The sequence below is a fragment of the Diadema setosum genome, chromosome 11 (genome assembly GCF_964275005.1).
Source record: "Diadema setosum chromosome 11, eeDiaSeto1, whole genome shotgun sequence".
Lineage (NCBI taxonomy): Eukaryota > Metazoa > Echinodermata > Echinoidea > Diadematoida > Diadematidae > Diadema > Diadema setosum.
In genome coordinates, this window is record NC_092695.1 from 5,350,794 (window position 1) to 5,376,706 (window position 25,913).

At 38.6% G+C, this 25,913-nt stretch overlaps 1 protein-coding gene across 1 annotated transcript in view; it reads right to left on the reverse strand.

Annotated features, from left to right (window-relative positions):
* Positions 1 to 25,913, reverse strand: part of LOC140235224 (teneurin-3-like) — a 49,306-nt gene that overhangs the window by 21,407 nt on the left and 1,986 nt on the right. The window contains exons 3-6 of the mRNA XM_072315256.1: positions 4,661 to 4,830; positions 2,440 to 2,539; positions 1,654 to 1,941; positions 526 to 766 (exon numbers count right to left, since the gene is read on the reverse strand). Of these exons, the coding sequence (XP_072171357.1) occupies positions 526 to 766; positions 1,654 to 1,941; positions 2,440 to 2,539; positions 4,661 to 4,830 (799 nt within the window). The remainder of the gene's footprint in view (positions 1 to 525; positions 767 to 1,653; positions 1,942 to 2,439; positions 2,540 to 4,660; positions 4,831 to 25,913) is intronic.

Sequence of the window (25,913 nt, forward strand, 5' to 3'; positions counted from 1 at the left end):
AATGGGAAATAGGAATGGGAAGACAAAATGGCACAAGTGAAAAGAGAAAAGAAAGGGAGGAGATAATACCAGGAGACAATGGGTGGAGGGAATGGTAGAAGGGAATGGGAAGATACAATGAGATAAGGGAATATGATGAGGGAATAAGAAGAGGGAATGGGCAGAGGGAATGGGAAAAGGAAATGGGAAAAGGGAATGGGAAAAGGGAATGAGAAAAGGGAATGGGAAAAGGGGATGGAAAAGGGAATGGAAAAAGGGAATGGGAAAGAGGGAATGGGAAAAGGGAATGGGAAAAAGGAATGGGAAAAGGGAATGGGAAAAAGGAATGGGAAAAGGGAATGGTAGAAGATAATGGGAAAAGGGAATGGGAAAAGGGAATGGAAAAAGGGAATGGGAAAAAGGGAATGGGAAAAGGGAATGGGAAAATGAATTGGCAGAGGAAGGGGAGGAAGGAATGGTAGGAAGGTATGGGAGGGATGGAGATGAATGGATGAACAGGCTACATCCTAGGGTCATGCCATGCACCTGTCTTGCCTGTGCCTAGGGTTGTTGAGCTCATTGAGGGTACTGCTGTTGGTTGCCAGTGTGCTGGTGGTGTGCAAGGTGGCCAGGTCACAGGTGGCTAGCATGGGTACGGCGTGGATGATGTTGCCCGTCCGTGGCTGGAGGTAGACCCCGCTGGCCCCGGGTAGGGTCTGTGAAGCGGTGTTGGACAGCCCCTGCCGCCGTAGTGAGTTGGGATCGCCTATCGAGTTGTATTGGTTTTCTGAATGACAAAGAGAAAGAAACCATTATCAAACATGCTCATCACTACTTCAGAGAAACATACATTTAGATATCGATGACAAGAGTATTTGAAAGAAAGCTTTGTACTACTTTTCTTTTACAACTTTTTTTTTCTGTATGTTTACCTATGTTCACTAGTCTACCCTTGAAAACAATTGACATGCACTTATATGATCTACTTGTGAAGTCTGTTTTATGGCAGGTAATACATCAAAGCATTATCAGAAGGAGCAAATGTCAGATTAATGTCTGTTTGATTCCAGGCAAAGAGCAAAATGCATTTCCTTCTAAATTTCTGCTCCCCCCTTCCTCATCTACACTTCATTTACTTCTATTATCTCACAGATAAATTACTCCTCGATCTCTGATATTTACATTGCTACCAAGCGCATCCGCTTCAAGATTCTTTTCAGAGTCAGCGGGGCATGCCATATTCCTTGCTCACTGAACGTCAGAGTGCTACAATTGCATTGGTATCAGACACATTCACTGGAGTCACTGTCTGTTGCATCTAATGGAGACTGCCAGACACTTTAAACAATGCCGAACAGTGCGGCTCAAATCTCAAAGGGATGAAAAGTCAAAAAGAAAAAGAAAAAATGTGCTTTACTTTAATACAGTGATCAAACAGGTAGTGAATCAACATCAGGTGTGAAACACAATGTGCCAGATATTTTTAGCAAGAATGCTTTTAGCAGTTGGCAGTTTCTGAAGAAACATAAAATAACAAGGAAAAAGATGGGTTCTATGGCTGTGTAAGTGTCTGGGGATGTGTGTTTGTGTGTGTGTGCGTGGGGGGGGGGGGGAGGGTTGTTGGAGACATATGGTTTGAATAATGAGAATAAACAACAAAGAGAGACTGGTAACCTTTTATTGAGCTATAAATGCCCGTGCCAGTACTGTATGAGTGTGGTAGCGAGCTGGAGAAAGTGGTCTCCTCCTCGTCCTCATTGGTCGGCTGCAGCTGGTGGTAGACGATGCCTTGGGACGTGCAGGGGATCCCATTGGCCGGAAGACTGTCGCCGCGCCCGTGATTGGCCGGCATGCCCTGGAATGCACCATTGAGGAGGTGGGGGTAGGTGGAGAGGCCGATGGGCGGATAGCCGGGCATACTGGTCAAGCGGTCAAAGTTGATTGCACCTGCATTGGAAAAATCTGTGGTCCAAATCCAAATGGGGTCATTTTACAAGTATTAACATCCAGCATTATGTGTAACAAATCAGACTGAGTAAAATGCAATGATTTGGTGCACTGGGGTAGGTTAGCTGATGGTGTATTGCAACAAATGTTTTTTCGGAACAACGTATATGTTACACTTAGCATTTTATGTCCTGGAGATATAGTCTTCTGTATACATTCTGACACAAATTACTCCAGAAACCTATCAAATAAGCTGTAATTACAGTTGCATACAACCAATCAGACATTTGTAACTTTAGGCATCTAAGCATCATACTGGGACATGTACCTGAATCGATATGATAACGATACTGCTAGATAATATTAATCCTTTATATATTCTATATAGCACCTTTCCACTATATCATTTCTAACCATGATTAAGCATAACTTGCGATGAAAAGCACTGAACTGAGACCTCCCTCCCCCAACTTATCTCCCATCCAAACTAACCTGGATGGTCATCAGGGATGCGATGTCCCATATCGTGATCATGATCCATTTCGGTCTCGGTCAACGTCAGACTGGACCTTGTGCTATGACTGCCTGTTGAATGGACATCCATACTTTGTTTCTGGATATAATACAAACAACCAAAATTGAGAAATCAGTGAAAATAAACATAAAGATAGATAGACAGATAGATAAATATATGGATATATATAAAGATTAACAGATAGCCAGGGAGGTAGGTACATAGATAGATAGCAGATAAATAGATAACAGATAGATAGATAGATAGATAGATAGAGATAGATAGATAGATAGATAGATAGATAGATAGATAGATAGATAGATAGATAGACAGATAGATATTGTGGATAGGTGCAATAGTAAGTATATTGGGAGGTATATGAATAGATAGATACATAAAGAGATAGATGCAGAGATAGACAGATAGATATTGTGGATAGGTGCAATAGTAAGTATATTGGGAGGTATATGAATAGATAGATACATAAAGAGATAGATGCAGAGACAAACAGATTAAAAAGAGAGCTGGTTAGAAAGACCAGTATGTTGTATACAGTACAATCAATTCAGACAAGTAGATCAATACAGTGGAAATTTCTGGGACAGGAAAAATCAAATTCAGCTGACTACAATGTAATCTGACATCAAGTATGAAAATATTATACTTACAGGAAAGAGGGCTAATACAGAGTAAAAACAAGATGATTGTACAATCAGTCTTTGTATCTTCACTATATTGCTTATATCATAATCACTAGATATACCACTTATGTCACTTTACAATGTACTTACAGTATATGATTATATATATATATATATATATATATATATATATATATCACAGTAAACTCTTCTCTTTCTGCTTATACTCCTCTCAATGAACATACCAGTATAATCCTAGCATGGCTGACATATTGCACGAATCAAATGACCACTTTGTTGGTCTCTGTTACAAGAACTCCTGATGTGATCAAACATAAGAAACCTCACCATGAAAGCAGTCCTTGTACCAAAATCTCGTTCCTGAAGTTAAGTCAACTATTGCGTGTGGCTTCACATATGTACATAATCCCGCCATGTTATCCCTCCAGAACGGTTCAGTGGTATTTACTTCCAAGTCTTAATTGGCGTGCTCTAACTGGACTTGGATTTCTCCCACAGTGCTCCCGTGGGCCCGCTTTGCCTGATTCGCGACAACTGATCGTTGATAGATGCTTGAGGCATTTTGATAATTGATCATGGGAGACTGATTATGATTACTTCTCCATCTGTTCGCTCAACCACTGCTTAAAGGGAAGGGTCATATTTTGAGGAATGTGGTGATGATGAATGTGAGCCGCGTCATGAACGGATGCCCGACATCTTGATGTCTTTTTGCAGCAATCTCAATCGCCCATCCCCGTCCCCCACTTCTCAGGAAACGAGTGATGAAACTGCTTTGACATGACAGCGGAAGTCATTACCCATCACTAGTCTACTGGATTGAAGATCAGTTTGTAAGAAAACAGCTATCCTACATGCCATCATGTTGTGCTGAACATGACAAATCCCCCTTAGCATCACACATCCTTCCAGTTAATCTTCCTTTCTCTCGCACAAGTTTTTCTGGAAAGCCCCTTTAGCCTCAGAATATCATTAATCCATTCATAGTTGGTCGCAGTCAAGTTTGGTAGGACTGATGTGACTGTAAATGTGACTTCAAAACGATGAATACAATGGTGGTTTAAGTCACTCATGCATACAGCATCTCCCCCATAGCATGATTCTGATTTCCCAACATATGTCTCTGTTGGCAAGGCTCTGCGTATTGTGGAGAGAATTTGCACTGGTACCATGCAAGAGTTCTGAGAAGAACTGTTAGTAGTCTCTCTGGGTAGCTCACACAAAAGCTGAGCAAGCCTGACGTAAGTTCTAGGAACTGAGTTCAGGGGCCCCCCTGCACATTAAGCAATGATTCAATTAAGTATAGTCAAACCTGTCTACAGTGGCCAATGAAGGAGATGAAAAATGTGGCTGCTACAGACAGTATCTTTAACATGGCTTTTCTATTGGGATATTTTTTGTTTTTTGTTTTGACCTTTAGTGGCCGTATAGGGCAGGTGGCCGCTATAGACAGGTGGCCACTTAGGCAAGTTTGAAGGTATGTTATAGTTACTCCTGTACAGTTTGCATGCATAACAAAGACAGCGTAGTGAGGCATGGGTGTGCTGTTGGAACTCACATGTAAATAGTGGTCTACCTCCTCCATGAGCTGGTCGTGGCTTGGGTCTCCTCGCGCCGTGGTCGTCGTCATTGTCGACGTGCTGACGCTGTTCGAACCGTCCATGCTGCCGAGGGCGGAATCAAAGTTGCCGCCCGAGGGGTATGATAAATCTTTCCTGCTGTCTTTGCCTGCATGGGAGAGATTAAAACGAAATATATATTTTCATTCATATTCATATATTCCCCACAAACTTTCACACTGTCACACGGGTATGGATTCTATTTTTACCTGGCCAGTTCTTCTCTTTTCTTCTTTTTTTTTTTTTTCATGTGCTACACATGTGACAAACATGATCTGATACCTGGGCCCTGCTTCATAAAACTTGTTATCAGTGACAAGTTGTCATAGTTGTTATAAGCTACTGAAATCCTTGCATCTGATTGGCTAAGAGCTAATTTGTCACAGAAATGTGGCAGTTGTCACTGATAACAAGCTTTATGAAACGGGACCCTAATCATGCATCAGTTATTTCACCAGGCGAATATAAGTTCGTGGCTACCATCAAATACAGTATGATTTCGATTACGACATCTTCATTCTGTAAGATGGTAAGGTAGAATGGCTGGAGGAAAGTGAGGCAAAGGGATGAGAACATGTTATTGAGACAAAGACTGCACACACAGAACACAAAAAGAATACAAACTAAATGCACAGAATTGAACTTCATCACAATATGAATGCAAAGCTGCCCACATTCACTCATCAAAATCAAAGCATTTCAAATCAGCTTTGGGGGAGTTTCTGGTGTGTTTCATGTATCTCAACAAGCAATAATGATTCCCAAATCTGGCAGGTATTACAATAGATTTTTTTTTTCAGGACTTCTCTGTGTACTGAAAAACTCTGCAAGTATGAATTCTATTAATTCTATACATAGGTAATATTTCAAGAAGCTTTATACAGAATTGAGAAGACTCTCGGCAGGTCTGTGAATACCATGCATCAAAAATCCCACATGGCATTGAAATAGACCCAGGCGTACTTGTGACAAGTGACTGGACTTGGTAAGAATGTAAGGCTGGCATTGACAGAAACTTTAGCAAACTGGATTACATCAATTGATGCTTTACTATTCTATCTAAAACAAGTACAGGAAAAGTGGTTGAAGCAGCCTCTCCCAAGAAGTATTGGAGGGTTGGTTAAGGGGGCAGGGCAAGAGCGTCAGATGGACAAAGAGAGAAGAAGAAATCTTCTCGTTGCTTTCCCCCGCCTTGCTCCGAAAGAAACAATTAGCAGGAGCTTCCGTCTTGGCCATCCCAGAGCCCCCCGGATTGGAGTTAATGGAGATGGTCAACAGAGGGAAGAGAGAAACACAACACAAATTTTTCATCAAATATTCCTTCAGAAAATTTCTAACAATCTCCTCGTCATGACATTTGATCCCTCTCGTCCGGATCTGGAGTGAGATGGGAGCGGGGAGGGAAGGAAGCCACCGTCGCCGCGACGACAGGAGATGTTGTTTCAGATTTAGCGACCAGCTTGGGCGGGGATCAGGAGCTAACTCGCGTCAGGTGGGCCGGGGACAATTTCGGATGGGAGATTTTTCGGGGAGCGCCGGGGCGAGAAAGAAAGACAAAGCAAAAGGGGAAGATCCGATAAGGCCCTGCACCTCATTAGATCTGGTATGGGACTACACAAGGACATGTCAGTGGCAGATGGGGTTAACTCCATGTGTGCACCTTTTCCAGGATATGGACGTAGACACCATGTCTTGGTGGTGGCAGTCGTCTTCTGTGATACTTAAACTGGATGATTTGAGTAGAGAAAAATGCCCTTATCGTTTCATAATCATATTCTTCTCTTTATATGATCTATTCAATTGCCAGTCACTACTCTGTCTGAACATTTTCTCATTGAAATGAAGTCAATGAAAGATTCTATGAATGGTTTATTATCATAGGTTTGAACAAGTGCACATGCAGAAACAAATTCCCTCCAATCATTCATGATCAGGGCTCTATGAACTCACTTTCCAGCTTGCCCTGGGGAACTCAAACTGACTCTGGGGCAAGTGAAATGAATAGCCACTTGCCTCTTCAAGCACGGGACTATTGCCAAAATGCCCAAATTGGAAAGTACATGTGGGATGTCTATTTTGCATCATGAACTGCCATTAAAGGGACTGTACAGTACTGGTTAAGGTGGGGATTCATGTTTTGAACATTCCTAAGTGAGATAATGAAAAGCCTCTTATAAAATATGAAAGAGCATGTAATTTTAAGAAGGATTTAACGTTTATTGTATGAAAATTGGTTTTCAAATGGCTGAGATATCGAAAAAAGTACTAATAATAAAAGGCGACATGCCACAACTTTATTAGGATCTTTTTGTTTCACCTTGTTTTTGGATATCTCAGCCATTTCAAAACCGATTTTCATTGAATAAACTTTTGATACCCCTTAGAATTGCATGATCTTTGACATCTCATAGAGTGATTTTTGAATATCTCGCGAAACGTTAAAAGCTAAATCCTCACCTCAACCAGAACTGTACACACCCTTTAAGTTCTCTTTTTTTTCCCCCCTCTCTCTATCACTTTTCTTTTCAATTGAAACATCGTCTACCTTCTCCAAAGTGATGAAGTGACAAGTGTAATGCAGATGGACAGGTGACCTTCGCACTTAATGCTAACTCAGTATGCGTGCTGAGATGCAATTTGTATCACGAGCTGGCAGTAGCACTTGTGTCCTTCTGCCAGGTAAGAAACATACGCCACAGGAAGACTGCCCGAGGGGATCCCAGCGGCCATGGATGGACGGTGAGATGCGATACCTCCGGAGACATTTGATGGGATAAACTGCCTTTGGAAAGGCAAGTTCATTAGGGGAAAACTAAATAAACCCTGCTAAAGATCACTGGTGGCTAAAGATCACTGGTGGATAAAGATGGGGGTGGGAGGAAGGGGGGGGGGGGTATCTTAACACACCTTTCTGAGATGAAGGGGTATGAAGTTCTAGTTTGTGAGAGAGTGACGGTCTCTAACGTTAACCTGTTAGGAACCAACATCATAAAATCCTGTTGACATAAACATGTCACCAACAGGACCAAAAGAGAGTACAGAAACAGATTTGCTTGCAGTTTCCAAACTTGATATTATTACTACACCATGTCATGACCCCATGTTCTACTCACTGTTTCAAGAATACTATCTAAAGATGAGCTATAAAGGAAATTTTATCACCAGGTAGGGTCTGTCTTTACTTGTTACAGTTGTATGGTAGTTACAATGTACAATGTACCACCGATACGAGTGCAAATCAACAAGAAAAAAGCTGATATCATGTTTGACCTTTCAGTAAATCTTTCCATTTTTTCAAAGAAATGCAAAATTGACTTATCCATCTGTCCAAGAGGATAGAACTGATGAAACATGCAAAGGCGCATATCAACGTGAAACTATGTATACAAGCAAACATCACATCAATGCAACTGTGAAATACAAACTCTGCACGAATTATGTCAAGGATATCGATTTGCAATAACAGAGCAAAAAATGAAGACCAAATTCTCTATCCCTGAAAAAAAAAATCCCACTCTGAGAATATGGGGGTATCAAGTGTAGGGCCTAAATAACCCGCCTTCAAAATCCTGTGACTTTTTGAAAAGCTCTACCAGTGAGATGTTTATCAAAAGTTTGTGTTTTTTCCTCCATTTTTCCTTTTCACAGCCACCAGCTTTCCCTTTCTCTATTCTCTCCTCGTTTTCACCCACTCGTGGCCCTCCGCAACACCTGTGATGCCAAATCTGAGGTGTGAAGTTATGGACAAGGTGATACCTCAACCAGAAAGGGAGTTTGGTAGATGTCAAAATCAACATCATGCGGGGAGGCGAGCTTTTTTTTCCCCCTTTCTTTTGTCTGGATCCAAGAGACACAAAAGAAGGTCAAACTGCATGAAGAATCAATAAGAAGCATGTTGAAACAACTCATTTGACAACGACATGGAGAATGCTTTCAGTTTGCACGTCTTTAACTAGACTGACACTCCCTCTGTTCAGAATAAACGATTGAAATTGAGAGCTTTTATGCCTCTAAATTGAGTCTGGATTTGGTGTTTACTGGATTTGGTCTTGTGATGTATACATATACAACTAGTATCAATCATTTTCCTTTAACTTTCAACACATCTTTTCATCCATTTTGCAATGTGCTGTAAATATACAGCCCTCTAATAATATTTTTTAAAAACATATTTTTCGTTTTAAAGGAGGCACATAGGCCTACATTGTATGTATCATGTACTCTTTATACATCACTACAAAACCTAACAAATAGTCTAGGCCAGTAATTCATAAATTTCTTTTGACAATATCTTGCATATGTTCTTTTACTTGAATCACAGAATCGATTACAAAATGACTTCCCATCACACTAATTACTTTCTGAAACAAAAGAAAAGAAGTGTGCATGATACTCTTAGTTCACAAAAAGACGAGATGAAACAGAATGATTATTTATCAGAAAAGACAATCAATATATTGTAAGTGGGTCTAGAGCAAGAGGCTAGTGTGCTGGCCATACTGTCAAAACTCATTGTGACCAGTCATGTATCAAATGCCCAGTTCCTGTCCATCCAATATAACATTCCATCTAAACTTAAACTACAACAGCTGGTAACTATTTAGTCTTTGCATTTCAGACTCACAACTCCTTTAGCTAGACATTATATTTGTCAACCTACTGGATGATTCTGTTGATAATATTACAGTGTACCAGCACAATATACCAATTCAATCAATTCTTAAAAGAAGTTAATTTTAATACTGCCAAAGTTAATTTTCTTTTTGTGTATAGATTTCAAACATGTTAACCAAAAATATGTCAGACAAAAACATTCACTGAAAGAGTTCACATTTAAATTCAATGTCAGAAAAAGAACTGCCCCCCCCCCGAATTTGATGTTTTCAAGTCAACAGAATTGGCAACTTTCTCTTTCAAGAAGATAATGCAGATTGTGTAATCCGTGTGCACTTTACAACAGGCCTCACATATGTTCTTTCCGCGAATGTAAATCCGATCTTTCTTTGAACTCAATCTTCATTTGAATCACAGGCATAGGCTAACCTGCAGTGTACATGACCTCCATAGTAAATCTAAGAGCCCCTAGCATGTTTACTATACTAATGTCTATCTTTTAAAATGTTTTTATTCGTGGGGGGGGGGGGGAGGGGGGGGAGCATACAGTTACTGACAAGGACAGAAATTCCTGAAGTTTTTCTTCTTTGCCAGGGATTTATGCCCCTCAGGGATGATTGTCCTTCTTAATTTTAGTAACCCTTGTAGCAAAGCAAAGTAATACTGTATGCACAGAGGACATGTTTTCTTTTATGTTTTCTGTTTTAAAGGTGTTCATTGAAGTTACATGACATTCATTATTGACATCCATTAGTCACATTTCAAAATGAATAGATAAATGATAAAAAACAAGTTTTTAATAAAACAAAGATAACATTGTACGGTACTGCTAGATGATTAACTAACATTTAAGAATGGAAATCAGTTTCCTCAGAGCTCTTTCAATTTTTTTAAATTTTGAACAATGTTTTTGTTTTGACAGCATTCCCATCATTTAAAATGTATAACACTGTTTTATTACTATCACACCACCTCATAAGTCAAATATACAAAAGAAGCTTAAGTTGTTCTGTTCCAATGCAATTTATTGGTTGGGTAGGAATTAAAATTCCCCTCCCCATCCATCTCCCCCCCCCCCCCCCCACCCTCTCTCTCTCTCTCTAAAAAAAAAAAAGGTTAATCTTTGTTCAACAGTTGCCTAATAAACCATAATACTTTCAGGTACAATAAACATGGAAATAATTTACAAATATTTCACAGTATGTAAATTTTTTACAAATTCTGTACTCCACTGACCTGAACTAGAGCAAACAAAGGAAAACAAATAGGGGAGAAGAAAATATTTTTGTAAACATTAAAATACATTATGTAGGCCTACAGATGTCAAATGTCTACTTTCATAGTCCTTATGAACAAGTGGAATTCACCACAAACACTCACAATGTAATCATACACAAATTTCCACTTTTAAAATGATTGTACCACAGCACTTGTGCTGCATCACTTTTGCTTTTTAATTTGTGTACTTTTATTTGTTTAAGATGGAAAATAATGTAACAAACCCCTGCAGATTGAGAATGAACCGCACAAATGATGTAGTACTGACATCAACAGCTAAAAATATCCAAAACTCAGCTGCACTTTTTCAGAAGAACAACACTACCAAGTTTAATATTCTTAAATAAGATATCTACTGCTAAAAATATCCAAAACTCAGCTGCACTTTTCCAGAAGAACAACGCTATCAAGTTAAATATTCTTGAAATAAGACATTCTGTAAGCTTCTGTGTTGATGGATGGATTAATTTGCATCAAAAATGTAGTCACTCATATATCAACTCAATAACATCTGACACACTGTGAGATACACATGAGTATGAGAGTGATGGAGGGGAAAAAGTGTACAAAATAATGCAGAAAATCTATCCAGAAGTTCACGGAAACAGAGGTACAATAGGATATCACCCTTTACATCTCGCTGAACAATCCGCCCATACAAGAAGCGAGGGTAAACATAACATGACTTGATATAAAACCCCCTGCACCTTAGAGTGCTTTGCGACTCTGTTTCAGAAAGCAATGCACTTTCCGCTTAGCATCCGCAGACATTTGTAGTAGCATCACTTTATAAGTACTACCGTCATTGTACAGGTGGGAAAAACTTGGAAATGTACAAGGTATCGTCATGTTTGCATACTGCTGTATTGCATGAATGGGTTTGACAGAGTTTGATTGTCTTTTTATGACTGCAAAGTACATCTGTACGCTTTTTAACAAGTGTGAACAAACCACAAATCGCTTAGCTTCCACGTTTAAAATGGTGTAATGGTGCGAGGAATTTCATAATCATATATGCAAAAAAAAAAAGAATTTTTGTTTTTGTTTGATTGTGATGGCATCCTTTAAGGCATTTGATGCTTCATATGACACGCATTTGAATGTATCATATCTCCCTGACTGATTTTTTTCTGGTGAACCTTTGAAAAGTCCCTTGGTACCAGCAGAATGAACAACAGCAAAAAAAATTCAGTTTTCTAATGGATAAAGCACAGCTACAACGCTATTGCTGACCACATAACGGTATCTTTCTTTTCCTCTTACTGTACTACTTCATGTTGAACTAGATAAATAAGATGATTTTTTTTTTTCTACCTCTTCTCGGAGACCAGTCTTTATCTTTCTGTTTGAGAGGACATCCTCAACTTTCCCTTCATTGTGTAAAAAAAAAACCAAACAACCCAACTCATTCTACAAGGAATGTTCTGTCTTCCATCAGGCGACAGAAGGTATTTCTTAAACAGCATTCTCATCGACTTTTCCCCCCTTTTAACAATCTTTCTACCTTTTTGTGTGGATGTTTAGGGATGGAGGGATATGGCATTGCTACAGGCGATGGGGAAATTTCGCAAAGATCCCAGGATTAGAGTCAGAGAAGTCTGGTCGGGTTTACCCCGTCCTTGATACCTTGAGTCATCCACTCCGATTTTCTCCTCTGCCTCCGCTCCAGGAGCAAGAGAGGACTGCGATAAATTTGACAGGTCATCGAAGAACCAATCCTACCCAGACCCCTAATACCAATCACCTCTGACCTCATCTTATGGAATTATCTCATGCCTACTGTCTGCTCCATATGAGCAACAAAACAAAACAAAACAAGCAGAAGCACACACACACAGTCACAAATCCTCCAGCCTTTTCACTGAACAAACACATTTCACACGGAAATTTCAAGTGGTAAAACAAGCTGACATCTCTAGGAGAGAAAAGTGGCGAGTGCAAGAGTGGCACCCATGTTCGTACATGAAAAAGGAATGGCAAAACACAGTTTTTACAGCATGATCAAGAGCAAGATTGCTATAGATATGCATACAGTAGTTACAGGGATCGTATAGTTTAGGTTGAGACCTAAAACTTCAGGTTTCTAACATTTTTTTTGTGTGTGAGATAATGAGAAACCTCTTATGAATATGAAAGAGCATGGAATTCCAAGAGGAATTCAACATTTATTTGAGATATCCAAAACAAAGTGATCCTGATAAAAGGTGGGACCTACCTTTTATTATGATTGCTTTGTTTTACCTTGTTTTTGGATGTCTCAGCCATTCCAAAACTGATCTTATTCAAATAAACTTTGAATTCCTAATAGACTGGTTTGCTATGTACTACATTGTATTTCATACATGGTTTCTTGGTATCAGGCAAAAAATTAAAAGCCCAATCCTCACCTCCACCAATACTATAACACTGTTTTTTTCAAAATATGTATTCTTCCAGTATGCACGTATTGGTTAGCCCTAGAAAATTCCTCCCTGGTTACTTACATGTACATCTTACCATGTCTCGTAGGCCCTACATGTATGCCCGATATTGTAGTTCAGCTTGTTTCTTTTGGAATGAGAAAAAAGTGTATTGCACAATTTGCACTTCCTCAGAGCAAAACTGCTGTTTGCGAGCTAAAAAAAGATGCATGGTGCTCATTCTGAATTTCCTGTTACTTTACAGTTTTAGTAGAAGTATAATAAGCACCAAAACTTTATTACATTGTTGAGAGTCTGTTGGCCATAATGTGCGTGTGTGTGTGTGTTTTTTTTTAAGGCAATATAACTACAAAAATATAAGCATAGATTTGGTAACAATGAACAGTCTGCACATATTTGGGTATTCAATGCAAATTGCAGTAGGCCTACAATGTATTTGCAGATTGAATTTTATAGTTGCCCAGTAGCCAAGGAGGACTAAAATTGAGCAACACACCAAAGTAGACAAAAACGTTACATTCAGGTTACGCCTATATGTACATTTTACAGGTTCAAAATACAAATGTTTATGGAACTTTACACAGTCCCATAAGGTACAGTTGAGAATACATGTACATTATATGAGTTGCTATTTCATTGTTCAATATGTTTCTGTGTTTTTAACAGGCACTAGCACAAAAATTTGACATAGCATATTGCTTTTTTGATGACGATCATTTATTGAAGCAGTGATTTATCAAAATGCAAAATCTTTATGGAACTTAATACACAGTCCCATAAGGTACAGTTGAGAATGCATGGTACAAAAAATTGTACATCATATTAGTTGTTATCTTTCACTTTTCAATGTGTTTCTGTGTTTTTAACAGGCACTAACAGAAAAAAAATTGATATAGCATATTGCTTTTTTGATGACGATGATTCATTGAAGCAGTGATTTATCAAAATGCAAAATGTTTATGGAACTCAATACACAGTCCCATAAGGTATAGTTAAGAATACATGGTACATTATATGAGTTGCTATCTTTCATTGTTCAATACGTTTCTGTCTTTTCACAGGCACTAGCATAAAAATTTGACATAGCATACTGCATTTTTGATATGATTTATCAAAGCAATTATTTATTATTGTAGTAGTGCATGCTTGCTTTTCAAATAACAGAAATTCATAGAATTTCTTTTTTGAGAGTTCACAGGCTCTTTCAACTCTGAACAGCAGAAATAAAATTTGAATCCATGTTACTTTTAAAAATCCCTTACAGTGACATGGAAGTTGAAAAATACTGGCATATATACTTTAAAGGTCCAGTTTACCTTTGGGAGCAGTGATTTCAAAAATTTTCAAGATATCATATTTGATGCACATGTGTAGGTCTGTTGTATCATAAAACATCCTACCATATGAAATATTTGCAATAAAACCTAAAATATAAGGAGATATCAGGGTTTTCTCAATAAACCGTAACTGTATACGTTTTAGTCTGGAAAATTTTTTATTATAACTATTGTTCACATTTTGTGTATTTAACAACACTTAACTTCGATTATACGGGTTCAATTTTGACAGTGGTTGTTTCTATCCCTAACTCACATTTTAGAACTATTTCATAGCACTAATGCTTTCATCTGCAAATGGTAAATTATGCCTTTAAATCCACTTCATGCAAATTATTCATACAGAAATTATTTCTGTAAATATGTATCTCGCATCACTTCGTCATTTATTCAATCCATTATCTGCATGAACCATTATGGGCATTATGCCTGAGTTTTTGCCAGTAATAGCGGGGAATATTGCATTTATTCTATTTTGAAACAGGAGACCAAATTCTGTTTTTACTTATCTTCCAACCATTCATTCACTATGCTAGACTGCCTCTCTGGAATTAACAGGTGATTAGCAAACATACCATTCTCATTTTTTCCCCTCCCTTCACAAATTTTAAAAACTGCATGCATTGAATTCTCGGGGGGGGGGGGGGGATAAAAGAAAAGATTCCTCTTGTTTATTTCATATCATGCATACCGTGTGAATGTGTACACACCAAAAATATCGCCCAGTGTTTACATGTGCAGACGGCGAGGTGTGTGTGACATAGGTAAAATTGTGCCTCAGGTTATGTGTAGGTCTACATGTATGTACAGCTGTATATGAAAGATTGCAAGTCTTCACCATTTCCTCTTCTCTAACAAAACAGGCATACTACATTTAAATCCCAAATACTTGATTTTGGAGACACTTTATCATCACCCAAGAGCAGCAAAAAATAGCAAAAAATTGACAATGTTATTCTTATCTTTCTGAATCATTAGACCAAAATGAAGAAAGATTTAATTTGATATCATTTTAAACCCACTGTGATGGTTTGATTTTGCTACAACATGCATTTCCCACAGACGCTTGCCCGAGTATACTCGGGACTCGTCCTCAACAGGTTAATATACAACAAACAATGTATGAGTACATTTTGTATGTGCATACACAATGTTGTACAGTAGTAGCTCATAGCATGGTGAACCTATCATTTTTCAAATATTTGAAACAGAGTAAACACAGTAATGAAATATATGCAGACAGCATACCCATATATCTATGTATGATTCTGGGTTGGTGGGTCAGTAAAAAGTTGTATGAAACTTACACTTTGTAACATGTGCTGGTCCATTTTGTTCAGGATTGTATCAGGCTTTGAGAATTTAACCATGAAAGGGCATAGCATGAAATACACTTCATTTCTCCCCTTGCCAAGTGGTTAAATTCAGGCAATGGGCTCCATACTTTATGCAGGGCAAATTACCATTAATTTCATTTGCCGTACGGTGAGTTTTAAGTGTCCAGGGCCAGCAGGCTGGTGTGTTTGCAGCGCTCTACAACAAACCTTACAATTTGTTTTAACAATGCTAAAAACCATACTGGCACTTTAAATGAGATTGATCATGTGACAACCTACAGGCAATACAATTTATGGAAATTCCACAAAAAAAATAAATCATGAGTTGCTGACTGATAGGCTGCACCTGATTTGGGGGGTGCACTTGAAGCAAACCCCTCCTCCTAAAAAAACTCACAAAAAAAAAAACAACAACAACAACAAAACAACAACAACAAAACAAGATACTATACCTGATAGCATTACAACTCATTTTTTTTTCTTCTGGATGCATATACCATATTGAATGTATTCCCAACTCTTGTAGAAAGAGAATGAGTCAAGATACAGTTAGGCTAATCTACAACAAGATACTTGATACTATAAATTTTCACTATATCTCATATGTATTCATGATACATGTATCTCAGTATGTTCATGAAACAATGCCCTGCAGTTGAAGGCTTTATACACAAATGAGTTACATTCACTTACATGTAAATTGTTCTTGAATGTCCTTTCGACATTACAGTAGACTGAAGATTCTCAAAAAATCTACATATTTCTGCATTATTGATTACAAAAATCAATTTCAAAACACAATCATTCACTGGGTATATCATGCTAAGAAGTCTAAAATAACTATGTAGGCCTACATGTAGCTTGTATGCATGTAGTCTAAGTTTCAAAGGAAAATATCAACATTTTTATTTATTTTTTTCCCATAACTGAGAATGTATACCCTACCATCATCCATAAGATTTGATGACTTAGATACAGGGCAATATAATCTTCACAAATAGATCCTGATTCTTTTTCTCAGAAAATAACTCATTCTGAAATGATGCAACACATACAAAACAGAGGTCCTAAGTGTTTTCACACAAGGAAACAAAATGTCATTCTTTCAAATTGATATCACATAAGAGAAAAAGATCAAGAAGGATATCTACAGACTGATAGATACTAGTATACACGTGAAAGATAGATTGTATATGATATAGATAGAATTGTAGATAGATGGATAGATAGATAGATAGGTAGATAGATAGATAGATATACCCTGTAAAGATTGATAGCAACAGATAGATATAGCAAGAGAGAAAGAGACTGAGATAAAGAAAGAGAGATTGGTGAGTGAATACAGGAGAATGAGAGAAAACAGGAGAGAGAGAGAAAAGAGAAAGAGAAAGAGATCAAAGATTTGGATGCAGACAGCAAGTGAAACAACATGCCTGTACCCAGGCAACTGAGTGAGCTAAATACCTTTCTCAAACACAATCCAGCCGGCCAGCTGGGGCTTGCCGTTGCACAGCCGAAAGTACGGCTTGCGCATAAGGGACCCGTGCGGGGTGGGCGCGTGTGGGTTGGGCCCTGGGGCTATTCCTCGTACATCCATGGTTCCAAAGTAGTTCCAAAGAAAAGGTTTTTGAATACTGACAAATCCCAACTTAGTCCACTGCCATCTCTCCAAGGAACCACATGAAAGAATACCACACGCCTAATTAACGAAGAAATTCTGCTCCGGGGTAGAAAAAAATTGCTTTATCAAGTCGACTGTTGAGATACCATCATCCAAGCAAGTACACTAACATCACAATTCTTCAGATGTCGCACTTCCAAGAACTAGAAGTGTGGCAATATGTTTGAAATCGCTTGAAGTTATTCCTGGTTGCATTCGTCGACAGCATCCAGGGAGGTTATGCCAAGGTGAAGGCTCATTTTTTTTCTTCTTCAATCTTCTAAATGACAACTATCCCATCAAGTCAAGGCTTTATGTATCAAAACCTGGTTATCTCCAAAAAGCACCTGCGAGAACATCCGATCTCTTTCTTTCTTTTTTTTTCTGCCTCTTGCCAGTAGAAAGGTGGGAGCGCGAGAAAACTTTGCCCCGTGCCTGCTCCAAACAAAAGTCAGCTCTAGAACTGATCATCAATCGCGATTCAATGAGACAGCCAATCCCTTCCACTGTTCTAGCCCTTGCAACAATGTGCTCGCAACCAATTTAGGCAACTGTGTCATTGTTTGCCGACTCACCTCTACAAGCACAAAACAGCACCCCTGTACCCGGTGCTCACCCATGGACACAATTGACTCTAAGCGGTCCCACACTCCACCACAAAGGGGGGGGCAACAATGTGCCAGTTTCTCACAAAAGTCACTAACTCCCCCGCTAATTAAAGCACAAAGGGTCCCATCCCACAGCCCACCAAAGGGATCGGGGTAAACACGCAGGAGATAAACATCTAAACAAACCAAACTGGAAGTCGGGGATTTAAGGTTAACTGTATCCTTAACAAAGAGATGCTACATGCACGTATTATCATTCCCCATGTCCTGGCAAGCTGGGGCTGGTAAATCAGTAATCATCCAATTGTGTGGGTTTGAGATTACTGGATGGGCTGGTAGGGGTAAAGGAGTGGGGCACGGAAGGGAAGGGACAGGGGAGGATAATGGTAGAAGAGGAACAGGCTGAGGATGAAGGGGGGATGAGAGAAGAGGGACAGGATAAGAATGATGGGGTTGGTAAGCTTCCAAAATGTTGTGGAAGGATTTACCGATAGTGTACTCAGATAAGGGAGCTATGGGTCTATGGAAATAAACATCTACTGGCTAAATCATTAACAAAACTTCAAGCAAATTTGTATGCCAACTGCAAATACATTTGTGGAGCAAGGCAGGCATAGAGTGACCCCCAATGACCACAAGTACTTTGATAAATCATTTCATGAGATAAAAAGAAAAACTCTACTTAATCAAATTTGTTACTAGTTACTAATATGTTTTTCTTTCTTCTAAAGAACTTAAGAAGATAAAGAGACATATTCTGTGCATTTTCAACTCATTACACCTGAAGTAAGAGATAGGCCTACTTCTTAACAGTGTTTTTTTAATTCATCCACTAACTTTGAATTTAAATTGCATCTACCCTAGCAGCCTCAATATTACTTCTGCAGTCAGCATCATATTTCCTTTGGCTTCTGTAATTAAATTTCCAGAACTGATCCACATTGTGGCACAACAGAAGAATCAAAGCAAGATAATAGACATTGTTCGAAACGTTGGGCTGAACATATCACTAAACACTTCTATGCCACCTAACTGGGCAAAATCATATCATAAACATGTACTTTTTCATTTTTAATTTTAAGTCATCATTGTCAACATCATTGTAAATCAGTGAACATCTTCTTTCACCAAAGTGCCAACATCTTGGTCAAATGGAAAACATAATTCAATCACATCTAACATGAACATGAGATTATTTGCATTCACTTCTTTTTTTTTTCTATGCATCTCTACATCTTGGGGTGTCTCTTTTAATGTGTGTATGTATGTTTGTATATCTGTATATTGTTTTGGATGTATATATGTAAATATGTTTGTATATATGTGTGAATGTATGTATATTTCACTCTGTTAATCTTTCTATCACATTTCCATCAAAACTTACTGAATATTTCAATATAACTCTATACTGTAATGCAAGATATTTTTGCGGCATGAAATTTTTGCGAATTGGAGCTGACAAGCTTTTTCATGTCATGAAATTTTCCCAAATTGCCTCTGGTATTCAATGCATACAGTGTAGACAAAAACTTTTGCATGCGTTTCGTGAATTTTGGCGCTCACGAAATTTGTAAAAATTAAGAACATTCCTTGTTCTGTAGTCTACGCATCTGGACAGAGATGAATTCTGAGGTTGTGCTCTTTAAATCTTTCAATCCATAAACATGAGATTGTTGTCTCACTGTGTTGTATACTTCCATGTTCTGATCATGTCATCTTCTTTATCTCCTCATCTTTTGTTCCTTCTATCCATCTCCCCCTTCAGTCATCCTTCTGGTTTATCCTCCTCCATTCTGAATCTCTCCTGTTTACTCACATGCACTTTGGTGATGAGGTTTGTTTGCCCCTAGGGCCGTGATGTTGTTCTGCTAATTTCCTTGCGTTTTCGGCACAACTTGATTGACACCATGAGCTAAACCCCCTCGAGCAGAATAAATAGAAACAGAACATCTCCATCTCTCCCCTGCCTTCTCTATCTCTCTCTTTCTCTCTCTCCATCTTTATCTCCTTTTTTGTCTATCTATCTTTCTTTCCTTCTCTGAATCAATTATCCCTTGCTTAAAGCACACTTGGCAGACTTAATGAAGTCATGCTTGATAAATTGCTTATTTATATTTGTTTTGTGACCAATGACATGGCTTTTCGCTGGCATCTGGAATTCGGTGGCTGGTGACTGGACGATAGAGCTGCCAATGACCTTTGCATTGTTTGGAGCGTGAGCGTGTAATTTCGAACTCTCGGATTGTTGCGTTCTTTGGAGACATATTCTCCGAAAAGTTATGAAACAATGGCAGGAGAATTGCGCAGCAGCATGCTTCATTCGGTGTGCGACGGTATCCAATTGTCAATCATGGCACGACAATCAGGGGAGAGACGTTTGGGGGCCGTGTCAATAACGCTAATTAAACAAAGCCTCTTGTCTCTGCTCTCCGGTGCGGGGAACATTATGATTCATCATGCGTTGCAGAAACGCGAGGGCGCTGTTATGAATAATGTACAAACTTTGTATGAAATAAAAGGGGGAGATAAAGGGAAACCACTCTAGGCCATGGCCAGGCAAAACACTTACAACAGAATCAAAGCCATGAAACCACACTGACTTAGCTTGGACAATATTGATCAACATCTTACTACGTCAATGTTTTACATCATCACTCAAATTTACTCATATTTTTTTATATCTTATTCTTGTTATTCAGTGGCCTAATACAGATATGTAATGAACTGTAACCGAGGCCATTATATGGACTTTGGCCTTCCTTTACTCAATTTTCACATGCTTTGGTTGTTTCCTTCTTTCTTTCTTTCTTTTCATTTTTTTTTTTTTTTTTACTAATGCAGCATGAAAAAAGAAAGAAAAACAAATCATAAACAAGAGAATTAGAGTTTGACAGAGAGATGAAATACCAAAGTCATTTTTTTTTTTCCCAGAAGTAAAAAATAACTACTAGATGCTAGATCTCACATAACAACAGGCTATATGGCTATGGCAATCCTAACTTATATTTCAGTATGTGTTTAATTTCTGCTAGTAACCTAAGAACAAGCTAAAAATTAATGAAAAATCTTTTGATACATTCTTGATTTAATCACGAGGCCTAGCATGTACCTTGGGAATTTTTTTGGTGTTGTTATTTCATTGACATCAAGATGACAAAGAACTCTTTATGAATTCATTGAATTTTCTTTCCTCAGTTAAAAAAGTGTATGGATATCTTGTGGGAAAAATGCCATGTAACCAATGGCCCATTAGATATGAGTGGGACAGTTGATATGCTCTGAAAATATTGCCATATTGTTCCATCAAAGTAATGTTCCTGTTTATCAGAGTCCAAAGTATTGGTGACAACAGTACTCAACTGTATTTCTCTTTTCATAAGGTCATTCCCCATTCCCCCTCCTACACATAGGCCTACATGCAATGCAAACAGCACAGATCTCCTACCAGTACAAAACATCTGCTCTCATTTATACCTCTCCCCCTCCCCTCCCTCTGTCTCTTCCTCTTTCTATATATGATCATCATCCTCTTTCTCACCCGTGTCATCTTCATATCACCATCCTCCCATCTCCCCCTCTCTTTATTTCCCTCTCCTTCACACCAACCCCACCCCCCCATCCATTCTCTCTCTATCTCCAGTATACCCATTGTACCCTGCCAGCATAATTACACTGTTCACACCTTCAATTACTACCAATCTAAAAACAAAAGGGCATGCATTCATTCCATTGTATGGACCACCAGACTAAAAGAAAAAAACATAACAAAACAAAAAACAAAAATCAATAATGCCATGAGACCCTTAATAGGATTTCTGTTGGCAGGGGTCTCTCCATTAAGCTATCTCTGAAGTACCCAAAGATCAATATTTGGTAGCCCAGAATGCTCTTTTCACAAACATCAAAACCCAGTTTCCACTCCCATCAACCTCCTCTGCCAGATGCGAAAATTGCATCCACCGGTCTTTGCCTTGGTTAAACATTTATGATGCATTTAGAGATTAGCAATGGCCAGTGTCCATTAATGCACTTGAGGCATGAGAGACCCCGAGTTTAAAGCCGTGCTCATCCGTTCCCATGGAGAAGGGTTCTGTTTCATACAAATTTCATCTTGAAAAGAGCCATGAAGGCATATTCAGTCTTTTCTACATCAAATTTGGTGTCTGTGAAATGTGTACTTGTTGTAAGACATATGATACTGTATACGCCGAGTATTTCATCAGGTTTTTATTTTTGCGAATTTCGCGAGTCAGCTGCTATTCGCGAAATTAAAGACACGCGAAAATATTGACTCTGATCCCGATATGAATGTGATGTATACATTTCTCCGTTCAGTACAGGACTCCATGATCGCGAATTTAACCGTTCGCGAAATCGTCGGGAAGTCTTGGTTCGCAAAAATTTAGACTCCCTAAATATATCACGTATTCAGTATAGGATCTGTATGTTTGTATCTTGAATGTCCAAATATCTCTAGATTATCTACTATACCAAAACAACATCGATTCTGACATCTCAAAGGAGGAAACATAAGCCTCTCAAAGAATTGTTGTAATTGTCATTAGATAAAACATATGTGCAGAGATCTACTGTATATACCATATATTTACAAAGTCTATTTTTTTGTGTGAATCGGGACTTCCCGACAATTTTACGCATGGTTGAATTCACGATCGTTGTGTACAGTAATAGACAGAAAACTGTATGCATGTACGTTGCACTCATGTTGCAATCAGTGTGTTGTAAACTTTGTGAACAGCACCTGATGCAAGAAACGTATAAACATAAAAACCCTGCAAAATCTATGGCTTAAAAGATATTTAGTATGCAATCCCAACTCTCTGGAATCAGTTTGGAACTATGTTTTTCTCTTCATCAGTTCAAGTCTCATCTTAAATTTTACCTGCTTGTATCTTTACATTTTTTTTAGGTCCTATGAAGGTTCTTTCTGTCCACTTTCATTCTGCAAGTATTTGCTTAACACTATTCTGGGTTTGGAAAAATCCCTCAATATATATGCAAAAAAATACTATGGCAAATCACAATCATCAGTATCTACCAGTTCTTTAACTATTCTAGAAAAAAAAAAAGTCTAAGTCTCCTGCATCTCACAGGGTGGGGGAAAACAGCTATGCATAATACATATATAATTTACATGCATCTACCTGGATGTATGTGTCATATAAAAGTATGACCTATATATGCAAAGCTCAGAGGATAGCAAAAATGTGTCACGAATATGACATTACTAAATCATGTAGGCTACAAAATGACTCATAAAGTCCCCATTTTTCAGAGCACACCTGTAATGCTTTGAAGGTAGATAACCTGGGAGGACTGGCCTCCATATATTCCATTAGTGTGAGTCATCAAAAGCAAGCAGTAGTCTTAAGATTAGCAAACTTATCTGGTTTACTCTGATACGAGGCAAAAAGATGAAGGGGGGGGGGGTTAGTGTACATCACAGCATTAGCAGCAGCCACGTAGTGTCTGCCCAAAATTTGCCTAGCAATTTAAATAAGAGAAATAAAAGAAGCGCGAGGCCAGTTCACACTGATGGTGAGAAATCAAGACATTAAGAAAATTTGTGACATCACTCTTGACAGTTGCTGAGCAAAAGCTACCAGAACATTGGCAGATAAATTGCTTGCCAAATGGCAATTTTTTCTAACTTGGTGTGATGTTTCCTGTCACGATTTGTCTTGAGAACACCTATCGCAAAAAACTTACAATATCTTTATGTAACGATGACGCCATATTGAAACCACTTTTCACTGCCACTAGCTATCGAAAACTCAGGAATTTTCCTCAAGTGGTAACATCGCCAAGTAGACACAATCACGTCCTCCATACAGATGCTTGAAATATCAGTTTTGGGTTTGTTGTGAACTCAGCTTTTCAATGAACAGTATTTTGCGAGAGTTGCTAGAGTCACATGTCATCAAAGTCACATGATAATGACAACTCCCTGATATGAAGACAGGATGTCAGGTGACATCACTGACAGACAAGAAAACAATCATAGCTTCCGTCCAATGTGTCAACTCTTCCTAAAAACTTTAGCTCAAACTTTTCTCTTGTACCACCTGCTATCTACTGTAAAACAAGAAATATTCGCAGCATGAAATTTTCACAATTTGGAGCTGACAGCCTTTTTCACAGGATGGAGCTGACAGCCTTTTTCACAAGATGAAACTTGAGCAAATGGGCACTAGTATTTAATGCATATAATGAAGACAAGATGCATGCATTCCAATTCCACAAATCTTGGCTCTCACAAAATTCGCAAAATTAAAATGCAAGTGAAATTTTCTGGTTTTACAGCACTCTCCACTGTGTAAGTAAATCATGATTTGTATTCATGGGCTGCTGTTGAAGAGACAAAATGCTTGGTAGCAAGCTACATACCAAAGAACCAACAAATTGAAGTCCCCTCCAATGTAAGAGGCAATGAGTGCCTTGCCAAGGGGCACAATTGCTTAGCACTGCTAGGGGACTTGAACCAGTAACCTCACAACTGACAGTCAATAGTCTTTTCAACTGAGTCACAGTGGGTTTTCTATTGTATCAATTTTCGAACACATTTTTGTTTGAGGAGGAATATATTAAACATTTGCCCAATTGTTCCTGTTTTTTGTTTTTTATGTGTATTGGGAACTTATCTCAGCCATATTTTGTACCTGCTAGCCAGCACATACTTCTAAATCATCATTATTGGATAAACTTCCCGTAAGAAAAAGTAATGCCTCCAGCACCCTTCCGGCCGGAGGCATAAAAAATGATCTAGTAAGCAAAGTAGCACATTAAATTGCTAATAATGCCACATAAATTATCTTTAGTCTCAAAAGCAGGGAGATAGATAGCAAGGAGCAGCACTTAATAAGGATTTTCAAGAACACATAGTTTCATGCCAAATATTTATAGAATCACAGAGGGTGAAGGATATAACCCTATAATCTGTTTGGCCAATGAAGTACATGGATGATCATGAAGCGAGTCACTGTCCAAGGCTTTATGGATGGGTCAAGATCAGTTGGGGGGGGGGGGGGGGGAACTGAACCACTTGCTTGAATGTCTTGGTAAGCGTCCTAAATTTAATATACAGCATAAGCATTGGGTTTAATTGAGTGGGTGGTCTTCATGTATTTTTACCCCTAATTCCCATGAAATTGCACCTCTATTCCTTGAGTACACAGCACTTACTACAAAACAACACTCTCAGATGATTTTGCAAGGAGGAGATATACTCGCAAATGTGCTTATCTTGTGAGGATATACCAACCTTGATACATATCCGTATCAAGACATGAGGCACACTGTTTTTAACTATGGGAGTTTGGAGATAATCTCTAACTCACCGATACATTACAAATTTTAGCAGACAATTAACCTCACATCAAAATGTTGTAACCATTGCATTCACATGTTTTGCTAGGCTAAGTGTACACAGTCAATATGACATATGGCTATTATTTGGACTACATGTATATGTTACACTTATCTCTACACTCTTGTCAAACTATTTGCTTTGCAGAGCACAAGATCCATTCAAGGAGGAACACTCAAGCAGACTCAAAGTAGCAATCTGCAGAAGATTAACAACCCGGTAGCAAGGAGATTCATGGATGGCTCAATTCACTCGCTGCTCACAGGGGTATATTCGAAAACAGCGAATAGCATCGGTCAGCGAATATGTGCATCAAACAGTATGTTCATCAGTACCAGTCGACTCCAGTCCAGATTCTACAGCTGTGTGTGTCCTTCCACAGAGATCAGCAATAAAACTGTGCTCAATTTGTTAACGGGGATTCTGAAATATATCCGAACTGGGCCAGCCTTCCCACTCTACCGTATGTCCCCCCAAAAAATTACAATGGTACCCTCCACAATGATAGCTTTAAGAATAGTGGAATCAATCCAAATACAATTTCAGGGTTT